The 15254-nt window shown below is 39.2% G+C and overlaps 1 protein-coding gene across 1 annotated transcript in view; it reads right to left on the bottom strand.

Annotated features, from left to right (window-relative positions):
• Positions 1-15254, bottom strand: part of LOC105357389 (IgGFc-binding protein) — a 41830-nt gene that overhangs the window by 9950 nt on the left and 16626 nt on the right. Inside the window, exons 35-61 of the mRNA XM_023949787.1 lie at positions 15157-15180; positions 14610-14633; positions 14380-14394; positions 14231-14254; positions 14088-14111; positions 13577-13594; positions 13305-13420; positions 12818-13096; positions 12613-12708; positions 12360-12525; positions 11850-12250; positions 11188-11764; positions 10516-11096; positions 8919-9468; positions 8251-8843; positions 7537-7691; positions 6246-6646; positions 5967-6163; positions 4932-5088; positions 4795-4818; positions 4099-4214; positions 2558-2836; positions 2350-2445; positions 2097-2262; positions 1587-1987; positions 925-1501; positions 250-833 (exon numbers count right to left, since the gene is read on the bottom strand). Of these exons, the coding sequence (XP_023805555.1) occupies positions 250-833; positions 925-1501; positions 1587-1987; positions 2097-2262; positions 2350-2445; positions 2558-2836; positions 4099-4214; positions 4795-4818; positions 4932-5088; positions 5967-6163; positions 6246-6646; positions 7537-7691; positions 8251-8843; positions 8919-9468; positions 10516-11096; positions 11188-11764; positions 11850-12250; positions 12360-12525; positions 12613-12708; positions 12818-13096; positions 13305-13420; positions 13577-13594; positions 14088-14111; positions 14231-14254; positions 14380-14394; positions 14610-14633; positions 15157-15180 (6641 nt within the window). The remainder of the gene's footprint in view (positions 1-249; positions 834-924; positions 1502-1586; positions 1988-2096; positions 2263-2349; positions 2446-2557; positions 2837-4098; positions 4215-4794; positions 4819-4931; positions 5089-5966; positions 6164-6245; positions 6647-7536; positions 7692-8250; positions 8844-8918; positions 9469-10515; positions 11097-11187; positions 11765-11849; positions 12251-12359; positions 12526-12612; positions 12709-12817; positions 13097-13304; positions 13421-13576; positions 13595-14087; positions 14112-14230; positions 14255-14379; positions 14395-14609; positions 14634-15156; positions 15181-15254) is intronic.

A 15254-nucleotide genomic window follows, 5' to 3' on the forward strand; every position in this document is an offset into this window, starting at 1 on the left:
ATCACAGTCTTGCTATTTTGTATTTGACATATTAGACACCAGAACTGTATTTCAGTCTTAATTAGCACACTTTGGGCTTAATAGTATAAACTTGGGTTAAATTTGTCAATCCATACACATAGTTGTTTTGCAAATTAGCAACGCATAAAAAGGTTCATTTTGTTTGGATCATATGCCATTGTAGGTCTTAGCTAAACTAAACGGTCGTGTTTCACATTTGTTTTTTCACAGCTCATTTCAGTCATTTACCCAGACTTTGTCGTTGTTGTCCATGTTGATGGTGACTTCTGTTTCCTGGACCAGAACCTTTAAAACATTTGAAAAACCTTGCAGGATGTTTGGTACTTTTTCTGTTATCACATTGAAGTGTGGGTGACCAGACAATCCCATTTCTTTAGCAATGATTAGTCTGCATGCTCCAGGATACTGATATGTCAGTCCATCAAATGTTTGATAGGACCCTGGCCCCCTTATCCAGCATGTGGCATAACCATTAGGCCTGCATCCTCTTTCTCCATCATCCACACTGCAGGATGCATGTGGGCCACAGCCATGGGGGCTGCATGTCATTGAGCCAGCGGTGCAGCTACAGCGCCTTCCACAGTCTTCATCCAGTATAACAGTCTGTCCTGATCGATAATAGAAACCCTCAAAGCTGCAGCCACACTCAGCATAAGGAACACACTCTCCAGCACTGAGGACATAGCCGGTATCACAGACACAGCTCTCCTGAACAGGAAGGGGGCAGTTTTGGGTGGAGTTAGGATTAACACAGGTGGGTGGACATCCAGTTGCTTGAGACTCAAAGTGGCTATTGGCTGGGCAGGGGATTTCTAGGTGAAAAAAGACATAATTATTCTTTCTTTTTAGCCAATTTATTAAAAACATATCCAATAAAATGTGTTTAATGAGTAGAAAACACACCACAGAAGCCAGGTCTTCTCCAGTTTTGAGGTTGGATACCATTTTGTTGACACTGACTTGCATATACACCTAAAGATTGGCACAGAATGGGTTGGTATCCTCCACCAACACACACATCATAAACACAACTGTCCACAAAGTTCTGTGGGGGAAGTGTTTGATGGCATGCTGCAAAAGGTCCAGAGCTGTTCTGAAGGATGCCACAGTGGTCATTGTTGCTGTATAATGCAGTCTGAGCTGCAGTGCAGCCAGCACATCCCAGACCTTCACACTGTGCATCACAACCGGGATCCTCATCACCAGATGCTCGCCAGCTGTTAGCAAAAACTACATCAGAGCTGACGACCTCGCCATCGCGAGTTCGGAGGTCATCTCCAGGTTGGTTGTTGAAGTTTCCACATAGACCACATGTTGCATTCTGGTACGTGTAGGGCAGACTGATACGGAGATAATAACTTATGTCGTAGGCTACCATCAAGCCAAAGTCGGTGCTGACAATCATTGACATGCCTGACTGATAGACCTGGATACGGTCCTGGAGGAGGGAAAACGGAGCCGCTACAAAGTTGCCATTAACCTGTGAGGACACATGGAACAGGTTAAAAATATACCACAAAAAACTAAGAAGAATAAGAAATAGTTAAAGATGAATCCTTACTAACCTTTGCTTTGCCAGTGGTTCTTTTGACGAGCTCAATAGTTTCATTATAGACAAAAACTTTGACAAGTCCTGTCCAGGATACACGAGTGTTTCCAAAGTGTTCGTTTTTGCCCTCTACTCTGAAATAGGGCAGCTCATTCTGACATTGTTCTGACAGAACATAGGTGCAGGTGCCTTGAAAGCTAAACACTTTATCATCAAAGGTGTAGTAATGTGGATCGCCACTGATAGTGCAGGTGCGTCTCGGCACCGTCTGGCAGGAGAACTGAAAGGAAGCTGGCATGCAGACTTGGGAGAAGGAGCAGGGCTGGTTAGAGCACTGCAGGCCGGCTCTGGTGCACGTGCACTTCTGTGCACAGCTGGAATCACTCCAAAAAGAATCACCCAGCTGCACAGGTTCACCTGATGGATTTAAAAGCAAACAGTCCAGTTCAATCCTACATAGAACTTACATTACATGATTCAATAACCATGGTTAAAACTCTCAAAAGAATTTAAGACATAAATTTACCATTGAACTGGCAGCCTCTTACTCCACTGTCCACTTGGAAGGCCCAGCGACCCGTTACATTGACGTTGCTGCCGAGACTGAAAGTGGAGTTGTCGCCTGTTGCAGAACTTGAGAAAGATCCAGGAATGGTGAAATGGTGAAAAGAGTTTATGGTGTCATATCCAGCCTGCAGGTTCAAAAAATACATTAACAAATAAGTTTACACTCAGAAACAGCAAATGAATGCTCACATATTGAGAGGAATGAGTCAAACCTGAACACTGAGAGTTGTTAAGGCAATCGAGCCGTAGTTCATGAGAACAAAAGATTTCTGTCCTCCAGAGATCAACACGGCTTGGAAAGTCGTTTTCTGGGGAAAAAAATGTATCACCACTGTAACTCTTTGTCTAAGTATGTTTTTAAAGCAAATGTTTATGGTTGTTCAGTAAAAAAAAAAAAAAAACAAAAAAACTTTGACTTACTGTTCCTGTCATTGGATAATAGGCCACTTCATACCATGTTGCCACAAAGACCCAGTCAGCACTGAAGTTTAGGTTTGGGAAGTAGCTATTAATGTCCCGTGTAGCTTGTTGGAGGACACTGCCGTTGGTGTATTGGTTGTAGAGGACCAAACCAGTTTGTCTGTTGTCCAGATCTGTCCAGAATGGAGCAATTATGTCTATGGATCCATAGAGTGGAAATCTTTGAGGCACATATGCGGAATATGAGGCATCAAATGTCAAGTGTCCATTGTGGTTAACCTGCAAGAAGATGACCAGAAAGAAAGAAAATGTCATAATTCACTCCTATAATAGCAGAATAAAAATCTTTAAGGTGAATATTAGCTAATTAGATGAACTGCAAAGTGTCTGTTGTGATTAACCTGAAAACACAAGGGAATTTGAAAACTACCAACTTTTCACAATAACTTCAGCTCATCTGTTCAGTTTATTCAGGGATAAAAAAATAAAATGTATCAGTTCCTACAGAAAAAAACCATCTGCAATTCTGTAATTATCCTATAACTGTCTACAACCCAACTGTCTAAAGCAGGGTTCATTTGCCTAGTGCCAGCGGGCGCATGGTCACAGATGAGGACAACTTAAAGCGCCCCTAAGGCATGCTCTAAAAATATCACAAATCACAATGGAATTAATTCTGAATTTAAAAAGTTTCCTTCTTGTTTGGAACAAATTAGAAGTGCAACAGATCACTGCGGATCACTAGCCACGGTTCAACACACACCTAGCAGCAGGGGAAACTGTGAAAAGAATGTAAAGTAATACATTCTATCATCCCCTGATTTTCTTACTTTTTAAAAAAAATATAAATGTTGTTTAGTTTTTTCAAAATGCAATGTCTCCTTGTACTGCTGACTTTTTTCACAAGGCCCAAAAAGAATCCCAGAAAAAGCTGCACTGATTAAGAACAAGAAAGCCAGTGAGGCCTTTAAGCAGTCCTCCCACCTACATAGTAACTGAGCAGACAATCCACACTAACCTTTGATAAAACTAACAGTTTTGAGCTGAACATGATACACAAAATGTTAAAATGTCATTTATTAAGAGTTAGAAAAATTCAAAAACATGTTCTGACAAGAAGATTTCTGATTTCCTAGTTTCCTTCCTGACTTTCACATGTTTGAGCAGATAAACATAAACAAATCAATGTTTCATGTTAATATATGTTTTATTGTGTTTACTGTTGTGTAAATCATTGATTAGAATTGTGGAATATAATTACTATTGATATGTGAGCAGTCCATAGTGCATAAATAACTACTGACTATTGTCATTAGTATTACTATTCTAGTCTGTGGTTTTGTTTTTTGAGAAATTGGCAGTAAACAGGTCCTGTGTAGTCCTTCATACTACTCAGACCCCATAAAATAGCCGTCATCCTCAAAAATGTTGAGGGTCCCTGGTCTAAAGTGTTTTCTAGCTGGTGTATGAAGTTTTTTGTATTAATATTTGTACACTTCTGCTTCTGATTAAAGGGTTTTGTTGTTAATAATGTCACGTACATAAGTGTGGTTGTATAATTTTCCAAAGTAGGCAAAGGGTTTTTGCAGTTGAATCTGTGGAGAACTTCCATCATCAGATCTGGAGCTTGCAGTTCCAGAAATTGGATAAAGTGAACCTGGAAAAAAAAGTCAATGCTGATTAAAACAAATTGACTGTAATCATTTTTGCTTTTATGGATGCACTTTATTTCGTAATCTAAAGTTTAAAAGAACAATTTGAAACAGTAAAATGAAAAATTCTCTGTGACTGTGAATAAATTGATGAAAGACGTCACAAGATGTTTCGAAAAATGTATCGAAAATATGTACTCAGACATATATTTTCTGATTCAGGGTAATATTGTGTGTACAAACACATTTCTACATTATCAGCACTCACCAGCAAAATGTCAAAGATTTGGGTTTAAAACCGCTTAACATTTTTGTACAAAATTTACTGCAAAAACATGCTTAAATTTAGACTTTAGACAACAGCATCACTCCAAGTTTGATGACAAATTATGTCGTCAAACTCCGACATTTGTAAGGCACTATATATTTAAGTCTCAGGTAACCCCACATTATGTTTATTAGTGAGAGGGTGTAACTTGGAGATCTGAATATAAAATTGAAACAAAACAAAAACAATTTATTTTACAATATTTATTTTTCTTTTTATACATTTGGACAGAAGAAACAACGAAAGGATCATCTTACCTAAAACTGTAGGAGCCACTGTGCCTGTGAAACAAAACAAAGCAGAAAAGTTAGGAATTAAAACAGAAAGAAATGCATAACTCTATTAACACATAGATGTCCTGTCTGATAAAGAGGGGAGAGAAAGTCACACTTACTCATAACAGTGGACATCCCATCATAACAGCCCAGCTGGCCACCCTTGATGGTGCACTGTTGTTCAGCAGTGCAGGATGCAGCGGCACAGTGCACAACATCAGAGGCAAAACATTCACATCGCTCAGAGCAACCATCTTTCCAGAAAGACTCTCCAACCTATGAAAATGGTTAAAACAAATGAATTCATTTCATTCAATAAATGTATTTAGAAATTCCAATTCAAGACCAAATATTGTCAAGAGTTTCTGCACAAATTAAGCAACACATATAAAACCAGACCAAAACAAATTAGGTTGAAGTTTTTATAGTCTAATTCATTTCAAAAGGGCAGTCGTTGTGCAGCGGTAGGGCGGTCCACCCATGATCATAAGGTTGCAGGTTCGATTCCTGCCTTGCACGCCCATGAGTCGAAGTGTCCTTTGGCAAGACACTGAACCCCACCTTGCCTCTGGTGGTAGGCGGGCGCCTGTGTTTGGCAGCGGAGCGGCCACCAGTGTGTGAATGTGCGTGTGAGCGGGGGGGATGGGTCGGTGACTGAAAAAGCACTTTGTCCTTGTAGGTAGAAAAGCGCTATACAAGTATACACCATTTACCAAAATGATGAAAGCTAATATAAGTTATCAGTGGAATGCATTACAGATTTTAGTGTAATATTATGTACTGAGCAAATAAGCAGCAGAAAAGTCTCTATGCACAAAACTACTGGAAATAGAACCAAACTCAGTTACAGAGACAATCTGGTAAGACCAGTATGAGTCAGAGAGGACAGGAAAAAGACAGATACAAAAATGGTGGAACATTTGGTATAGAACATGAGAGGTAGAAGCTGGTAACTTTAAAAATAGGACATCCAGTTATGAATAAGTAAGAGAGCAGACAGAAGAACAGCTCAGAGTTAAGAAGAAGAAGGAAATGGCATAAGGCCTCCTTAAACAGTTTCTAGTAGTCTGGAGAAAGATATCCATGCTAGAAAGGAGATAGCTCAAAGGTAAAATGTCATACACTGACGATAACGACATTCAAAAATCACTCACGCTGTAATAAAAGCCTTCATATTGACATCCACAGCTCCCCTCAGGAACACAGGTTGTACCACTTCTGACGAAGCCCTCATCACAGAAACATCCCTCTGAGCAAGCATGCTCACAGGTGGCATCAGTGCTGCTGGCACAGGTGCGGCCACAGTCTGTTCCACACAGCTCATAGTGGCTGTTTGCTGGACAGTTGATGCCTTAAAAGGAAAATGAACAACATTTTAAGAAACATTTTTAAGCATATGTCCCATCATATAGATCTTTGAGTGTGAGACTCACTGCAGGTGGTGTTTTGTCTCCAAGGATAGATCCGGACATTAGCAGACTGACATGCGCTCACATATGTCTCAATGGCCCTGCACAGAAGGTCGTTTCCAGCATTCCCACCCACGCAAACGTCAAACACGCAGTCGCTGACAAATGGTGCTGGATCCACGTGCTCGTGACAGAAGCTGAAGGGGCCGTCAGCTGCCTGAATCACCTCACACTGAACTCTGGCGGCTTGATCGTTAGTGCAGCGTGGACAGGAGGAGCCACAGCCATCACTGCAGGTGTAGTTGCCTGGTACTTTCCAGGCTGCCCCAAAAGCATCAGGTGTGGTGACTGCTGCTCCATCAGGGGTGTGGAAATCATCATTAGGATTGTCGTTGAAATTTCCACAAAGTCCACACATGTTCCCTCTAAAAATAAGTTTGAGGTAAAGAAAAACAGTTAGTATTCCAACCCTGATGACAGCAAACTTTCTTTACTTCCACTCCCATCAAAATCATGTTTTTGTGACATTTTTCTGCTAATGGAGGACATGTATGAAGAAAATAAAGCTAAAAATTGCATTTCTAAGCATTCCTTTATTTTAACTGCTGTAAATTAGGAGCAGACGAAAAAATGCTATTAATAAATTGATCTTATTGGTGAGAAAGAGAATACCCAGAGCGCTACAAACTTGCTGCTCTGCTTCATTCTGATGTATAAACTTGTAGACGACTAGATCCATTTATGATTTTGTTTTACTTCCGAGCTTTTTAGCGTTATGTTGGAGGTGTGAGGGGGTGTAAGCTAGCAGGACAGTGCGTAAACAGAGAACTCTCAGCAACAGGGAAGGGATGTGGGTGGTAAGGTTGCTGTGCACCAATTCAGTCTGCTTTTCCATTGTTTAGGAAAGATTATAGAATCAACGTTTTTTCTGCTACTTTTATGGCTTATATCCTGGGAAATTGTTGGTGGAAGCCAAAAACCAGTAAAGATAATTCCTTCTCATAGGTAGAGACACATTCACATTTGCGCGACAAACTTTTTCAGAATATACTGAATAAAATAAAACATTGATATTCTAAATGGGGGGGGGGGGGGTTATTAGATGTAATCAATTTCGTGAAACAAAACAAAAATATAAAGCAGAGAGATTTCTTGTTTTGTCACTCAAAGTAACATAGAAGAAAGCAGAACCATTTGCTTTCAAGATAGCTGATAAGTCAACAAATGAAAATAAAAAATCAATATTAACTGGAGTCCTAGCTGGAGTTACCTAACAACTTAGTGGAACTAGCTAATGACATACAAAATTACATACCTGTAATCTGGAGGTACAGAGATAGACACCGTGCTCCATCCATCATACATGACGCTTAGACCAAAACTTGTACGAACAAATGTTTGATATCCACTTGCAAATACAGATATGGTCCCATTCAAAACGAATGGTAGGTTTCTTGTTATTCCATCAACCTACATCAAAGTAAATGGAAAATGTTTTTTTAAAACCTAAAAGGTTCAAGGGAATTTATTTTAAAAAATCAACACCTTGAGCTTTGAAGTGTATTGTGTTAATTCCTCGCAAAAAGAATTTCCAAAGCGTAACTTTCTTCCACTAACACATAAAAACTCTAAAAACCTGCTATCTGAGTAGCAGCTCCTCCCAAGCAACAAAAACAAGTGGGTTCTCCCATTGTGATGTAGATGAGTGAAGAACAACCCCTCCAGAAAGACATCATGAAATGGTCGGCACCCATAAGTAGAGAAAGGCGGTCAAAGATCGAGTTGTCTTATTTCCAGGTAGGAAAAGAGCTCAGGAAGATAACTTCATTTTTAAAATTGTTCTTTAGGGTGCCAAAGGTAACATCTTGTCATATATATGGATAGTTTACTCTGAAAGGCTTAAGAAAAGCCTTATATAGGCCCTTTAAACTTTGTCCCAGACTTGTTTTTGAATTTTTTACTGGGAAAAAAAACATTTATCAACTTATATCAACATTAAAAGCAGCGTTTTGTTTAAAAAGATACTTACCTCTACTCTGTTATTGCTGAACATCCACACTTTGTAGCCCCACACAGTAACAGCAACTTCAGCTGTGATGGACACGGGCAGCCCATTCAACGGCTCATTCTTTGCTTCCACAGAAAACTGATGGAGCCCACTGGACGAATTGCAGACCTCTGCTAGAACATAGCGACACGTTCCTTGGAAATCGTAGGTCTTTCCATCAAATGTCAAGTAGTGGGGGTCTCCAGAGGCAGAGCAGGTACCATGTGGGTTGGGATGGCAACCAAACTCGCCATCTACCACTCGACATGCCTCATCGGGACCACAAGAGTGTGGCACACAACTGACCACACCAGTCACACCGTTACAGCTGCAAAAACTCTGACACTCTTCTCCATCCCAAAACTGTTGACCACTTTGCCAATAGCGCCCTTCATGGTAGCATCCACAGGATGTTGGTGGCACACACTGGTTTCCATTGAGGACAAAGCCATCATTACACTGACATCCATCCTGACATGGAGAGTCACAGCTGAAGGGGAAAGAGAGACTGGGGCAGGTGGAGGGACAGGATGTCCCACAGAGTTCATAATGGCTGTTTGAAGGGCAAGTTGCCGCTGCAGAAAAAGAAAACTGATTTAAAAATAATCCAATTAGAGGTTACCTCCAAAAAGGATTGGGATTTTTCTTACCACAGCCAGTTGTATTCCTCCACTCTCCCAGAGAAACCCCCTGTTGTTGACACATCAGAGCATAATCTCGTAGAACCTCACACAGTGTTGATTCAGGATCTTCAGATCTATGGAGGATGTCCACACACACGTCCACTTGCTGTGAAGGGTCCACCACAGGCCAGCATGGTGTAAATGGACCATGTGGTGAACTCAGGATGCCACAGAATTCAGTTGAACTGTAATTAAGAGGGTTCAAAACTGTGTTTTCCACACAGTGAGATGCCAGGGAGCCTTCTCTCCAGCTGTCTCCAAACACCTGAGAACTGTGGACCAGGGTTCCATTTGGTGTTTGAAAGTCATCGTTGGGCTCATCATTGTAGTTTCCACAGAGTCCACCAAGTGAGCTGCTGTACACTACAGGTGCAGTGACACGAACAAAGTGAGGCCAGACGGTTTGCACGGTCAAACCAAAAGATGTGCGAAGGATGATGCTGTGAGTGTTGCTATGGAAAATGCGGATTTGGTTGGATCCAGAAGTGAAAGGTAATTTGTAAAGCTGACCATCAACCTGGAACACATGGAAACAACTCTGTGAAAACTTTTCCAAAGTCATGATGGGAAAAATCTGCATATACACAAAAAAAGATTTCAAAACAAACAGAAAGTTCTTAGAGTTGGAGAATTGAAAAATAGCAATCTAACAAACAGCGTCTATTGTCATACACATACAATAATATAAGTTTGCTAATAAGTTTGTTTCTGAGTTTAATATCTGCTGGAAACCCTGGTGTCCACAAAAAAAAAAGAATTACCGTATTTTCCGGACTATACGTCGCCCTTTTTTTCATAGTTTTGCAAGGGGTGGGACTTATACTCCGCAGCGACTTATATTAGAAATAAATTGAAATAAATACATTGTTAACCCTCCTGTTATGTTCATTTGTGAGGAACAGAGATGATGTTCCTGGGTCAATTTGATGTATGAGGTATGTTAAGTGTTAAGAGTATGTTAAGTGACTCAGAGACTCAGCAAACTTTTTTTTACAGTAAGATCTTGAAGGCTAACAACATAATATTCTATTTTCCAATGATTTCATAGATTCAGAAATGCAATAAAACTTACAACTGTTTCTACAAATAAAGGATGAAAACAGAGTATTAGTTGGCCAATGATGCTTCATGAAAAGAATAAATAACGACTTATCTGTGTTTTTTTCTACTTTATAATGCTATTTTTGGGCTGGTGCGACTTATACTCCGGTGTGACTTATAGTCCGGAAAATACGGGTACAGAAATTCAGCAAAAATAACAAAATTAACATTTAAGGGAAACGATCTTTATCCTTAAAGTTTTTGATTTCAGATTATCACAGTCTTGCTATTTTGTATTTGACACATTAGACACTAGAACTGTATTTCAGTCTTAATTAGCACACTTTGGGCTTAATAGTAGAAACTTGGGTTAAATTTGTCAATCCATACACATAGTTGTTTTGCAAATTAGCAACGTAAAAAAAGGGTCATTTTGTTTGGATCATTTGCCATTGTAGGTCGTAGCTAAACTAAACGGTCGTGTTTCACATTTGTTTTTGCACAGCTCATTTCAGTCATTTACCCAGACTTTGTTGTTGTCCATGTTGATGGTGACTTCTGTTTCCTGGACCCGAACCTTTAAAACATTTGAAAAATCTTGCAGGATGTTTGGTACTTTTTCTGTTATCACGTTGAAGTGTGGGTGACCAGACAATCCCATTTCTTTAGCAATGACTAGTCTGCATGCTCCAGGATACTGATATGTCAGTCCATCAAATGTTTGATAGGACCCTGGCCCCCTTATCCAGCATGTGGCATAACCATTAGGCCTGCATCCTCTTTCTCCATCATCCACACTGCAGGATGCATGTGGGCCACAGCCATGGGGGCTGCATGTCATTGAGCCAGCGGTGCAGCTACAGCGCCTCCCACAGTCTTCATCCAGTATAACAGTCTGTCCTGATCGATAATAGAAACCCTCAAAGCTGCAGCCACACTCAGCATAAGGAACACACTCTCCAGCACTGAGGACATAGCCGGTATCACAGACACAGCTCTCCTGAACAGGAAGGGGGCAGTTTTGGGTGGAGTTAGGATTAACACAGGTGGGTGGACATCCAGTTGCTTGAGACTCATAGTGGCTATTGGCTGGGCAGGGGATTTCTAGGTGAAAAAAGACATAATTATTCTTTCATTTTAGCCAATTTATTAAAAATGTATTCTATAAAATGTGTTTAATGAGTAGAAAACATACCACAGAAGCCAGGTCTTCTCCAGTTTTGAGGTTGGATACCATTTTGTTGACACTGACTTGCATATACACCTAAAGATTGGCACAGAATGGGTTGGTATCCTCCACCAACGCACACATCATAAACACAACTGTCCACAAAGTTCTGTGGGGGAAGTGTTTGGTGGCATGCTGCAAAAGGTCCAGAGCTGTTCTGAAGGATGCCACAGTGGTCATTGTTGCTGTATAATGCAGTCTGAGCTGCAGTGCAGCCAGCACATTCCAGACCTTCACACTGTGCATCACAACCAGGATCCTCATCACCAGAAGCTCGCCAGCTGTTAGCAAAAACGACATCAGAGCTGACGACCTCGCCATCGCGAGTTCGGAGGTCATCTCCAGGTTCATTGTTGAAGTTTCCACATAGACCACATGTTGCATTCTGGTACGTGTAGGGCAGACTGATACGGAGATAATAACTTATGTCGTAGGCTACCATCAAGCCAAAGTTGGTGCTGACAATCATTGACATGCCTGACTGATAGACCTGGATACGGTCCTGGAGGAGGGAAAACGGAGTCGCTACAAAGTTGCCATTAACCTGTGAGGACACATGGAACAGGTTAAAAAAATACCACAAAAAACTAAGAAGAATAAGAAATAGTTAAAGATGAATCCTTACTAACCTTTGCTTTGCCAGTGGTTCTTTTGACGAGCTCAATAGTTTCATTATAGACAAAAACTTTGACAAGTCCTGTCCAGGATACACGAGTGTTTCCAAAGTGTTCGTTTTTGCCCTCTACTCTGAAATAGGGCAGCTCATTCTGACATTGTTCTGACAGAACATAGGTGCAGGTGCCTTGAAAGCTAAACACTTTATCATCAAAGGTGTAGTAATGTGGATCGCCACTGATAGTGCAGGTGCGTCTCGGCACCGTCTGGCAGGAGAACTGAAAGGAAGCTGGCATGCAGACTTGGGAGAAGGAGCAGGGCTGGTTAGAGCACTGCAGGCCGGCTCTGGTGCACGTGCACTTCTGTGCACAGCTGGAATCACTCCAAAAAGAATCACCCAGCTGCACAGGTTCCCCTGATGGATTTAAAAGCAAACAGTCCAGTTCAATCCTACATAGAACTTACATTACATGATTCAATAACCATGGTTAAAACTCTTGAAAGAATTTAAGACATAAATTTACCATTGAACTGGCAGCCTCTTACTCCACTGTCGATTTGGAAGGCCCAGCGACCCGTTACATTGACGTTGCTGCTCAGACTGAAAGTGGAGTTGTTTCCTGTTGCAGAACTTGAGAAAGATCCAGGAATGGTGAAATGGTGAAAAGAGTTTATGGTGTCATATCCAGCCTGCAGGTTCAAAAAATACATTAACAAATAAGTTTACACTCAGAAACAGCAAATGAATGCTCACATATTGAGAGGAATGAGTCAAACCTGAACACTGAGAGTTGTTGAGTCAATCGAGCCGTAGTTCATGAGAACAAAAGATTTCTGTCCTCCAGAGATCAACACGGCTTGGAAAGTCGTTTTCTGGGAAAAGAAATGTATCACCACTGTAATTCTTTGTCTAAGTATGTTTTTAAAGCAAATGTTTATGGTTGTTCTGTAAAAAATTAAAAAATAAAAAACTTTGACTTACTGTTCCTGCAGTTCCAAAATAGGCCACTTCATACCATGTTGCCACAAAGACCCAGTCAGCACTGAAGTTTAGGTTTGGGAAGTAGCTATTAATGTCCCGTGTAGCTTGTTGGAGGACACTGCTGTTGGTGTATTGGTTGTAGAGGACCAAACCAGTTTGTCTGTTGTCCAGATCTGTCCAGAATGGAGCAATAATGTCTATGGATCCATATAGAGGGAATCTTTGAGGTGAATATGAGGAATATGAGGCATCAAATGTCAAGTGTCCATTATGGTTGACCTAAAAACAGAAGTGTATTTGTAAACACTCATTACAATTTCACTCTATGCGGTCAGTTTGCTCAGATTAAGAAAAAATCACTACAATTTTAAAAAACTTTTTACATTTCCATCATCATCTATATCAAATATAAACAGTCAAGTATTTTTTTTAGATAAAGGAAGAAATCTTTTTGGTTTAGAGTGTTTTATGCCTTTGCTTTACGTACAAAAATGTAGTTGTATGTTTTTCCAAAGTAGGCAAAAGGTTTTTGCAGGAGAATCTGTGGAGAACTTCCATCATCAGATCTGGAGCTTGCAGTTCCATAAATTGGATAAAGTGAACCTTTAAAACAAAAGAAAATTCCGATTAAACCCTGTCAAATGTCCTTTTTTTTCTAACTTTCTGGATAAAATGTATTTTATAATCTAAAGTTAAAGAAAACCAAGAATTTCTAACATTAAAATGTAGAATCTTAGTATATATACAGACAGAACTTACCAGGTAGCGTTGAATTGACTGTGAAAAAAGTTAAGACAGTAGAAAGTAAATTCACAAAAACAAAAAATAGCTTAAACCAAAAAAAAATTGTATTTAGACATCAGATTTGACTTTCCACTTTATATGTTGTGCTTTGATGTGCTGTGACAAACTCTTTGATTTAATTGTCATGTTTGAACATTGAACATTCTTTCAAAGATGCAGCTTTCAAGTGCAAATTTTCAAAGAATTGGGTTTGAAGCTCCTCCTCAATTATCCCTTTATTTATTTTTAACCAAACTTGGAGCTAAAATATGTTTAAGTTTTTTTGCTTTTTCAATTTAAATATACATTTAAGCTTTAGCTGACCACAGAGTTAATTCCAATTTTTAAGTTAGAGAGTGTGACTTGAATGTTTATTTGGGATGGGACAAAAACTATTTTCAATAGTATTTGATCTATTTTCTATACATTTGGACAGAATACATAAGAATTATTAATAAACCTAAATCAGTGAAAAGGATGAACTTACTTATAACTGTTGGAGGCAATGTGGCTGTAAAAATAAAGAAAAATTAGGATTTGAAAACAAAACAAATAATGTTTTTGACCATAAATGCTTAAACTCCTAAAATATACTTTAATGTTAGCGAGAGAAAAAAGATGCTTGCTTACTTATAACTGGTGGAGCAAATGTGCCTATAAAAAAAAACAAAATAGATAGTTTAAAAAAACACTAATTTAAGTTGACAGAAAATGTTTATTTCTATGATAAACAAATTTTGGTATGAACTGAATTAATGTGTGTAAACATGAGAGCTTACTTGTAACTGGTGTGCCTGTAAAGAGCAAAGTAGACAATTAAAAATAGCAACTCATTTTACTTGACAGATTTCTTTGTCTTTAATAGACACATTTTTGTATCTATTGAATAAATATGTTAAATATGAGAGCTTATTTGTAAGTTGTAAATTCTTCTGAGTAGTCAACTTAAAAAGAACATTTTAACACAGTAAAATGTTGGATTGTTGCACATGAAAAGAGTTTAACTTACTTAGATGTGTCACATTATTTGGGACTGTAAATAAATCAAAGTCAACAAATCAGTAAATTCATAAAAATTCAAACATTTTCTCATACAGAGAACTTTTTGCTTTCTTAGATTTAGACAAAAATGAGTTGGTCATCAACCTTTTGCTTGAGGGCTGTGGTCTTCACAAACTTTCCTTGATTTTAAGGTCATGTTTTTGTCTTTTGTGTAAAAATACAGACGCTTTTCTACATTCTCACTTCTCAAGTGCAAGTTTTCAAAAATTTGGGTCTGTAGCTTCTAGTAAATAGTTTTTTTTTACCAAACTTGGAGCTAAAACATGTTTAAGTCTGTTTTTTCCATTTAAATATCAATTAAAGCTCAAGTTGTCCCCACACTATGTTCAGACTTTTGAAGTCAGAGGGTTTAACTCGGAGCTCTGAATGTTCATTTGAAACGGGACAGAAACTGATTTCTCTCTCCTTTTCAGACATTTGATCTTTTTGTATATATTTGGACAGACTACATGAGAATGATGATGAACATAAATCTGCCAAAAGGATGAACTTACTTAAAACTGTAGGAGGCAATGAGGCTGGAAATCAAACAAACAGAAAAATTGGGATTTGAAACAGAAAATTAAATGCATCTGACTATAACTCTTTAAAC

This window comes from Oryzias latipes, chromosome 19, assembly GCF_002234675.1.
Source record: "Oryzias latipes chromosome 19, ASM223467v1".
NCBI classification, from domain to species: Eukaryota; Metazoa; Chordata; class Actinopteri; order Beloniformes; family Adrianichthyidae; genus Oryzias; species Oryzias latipes.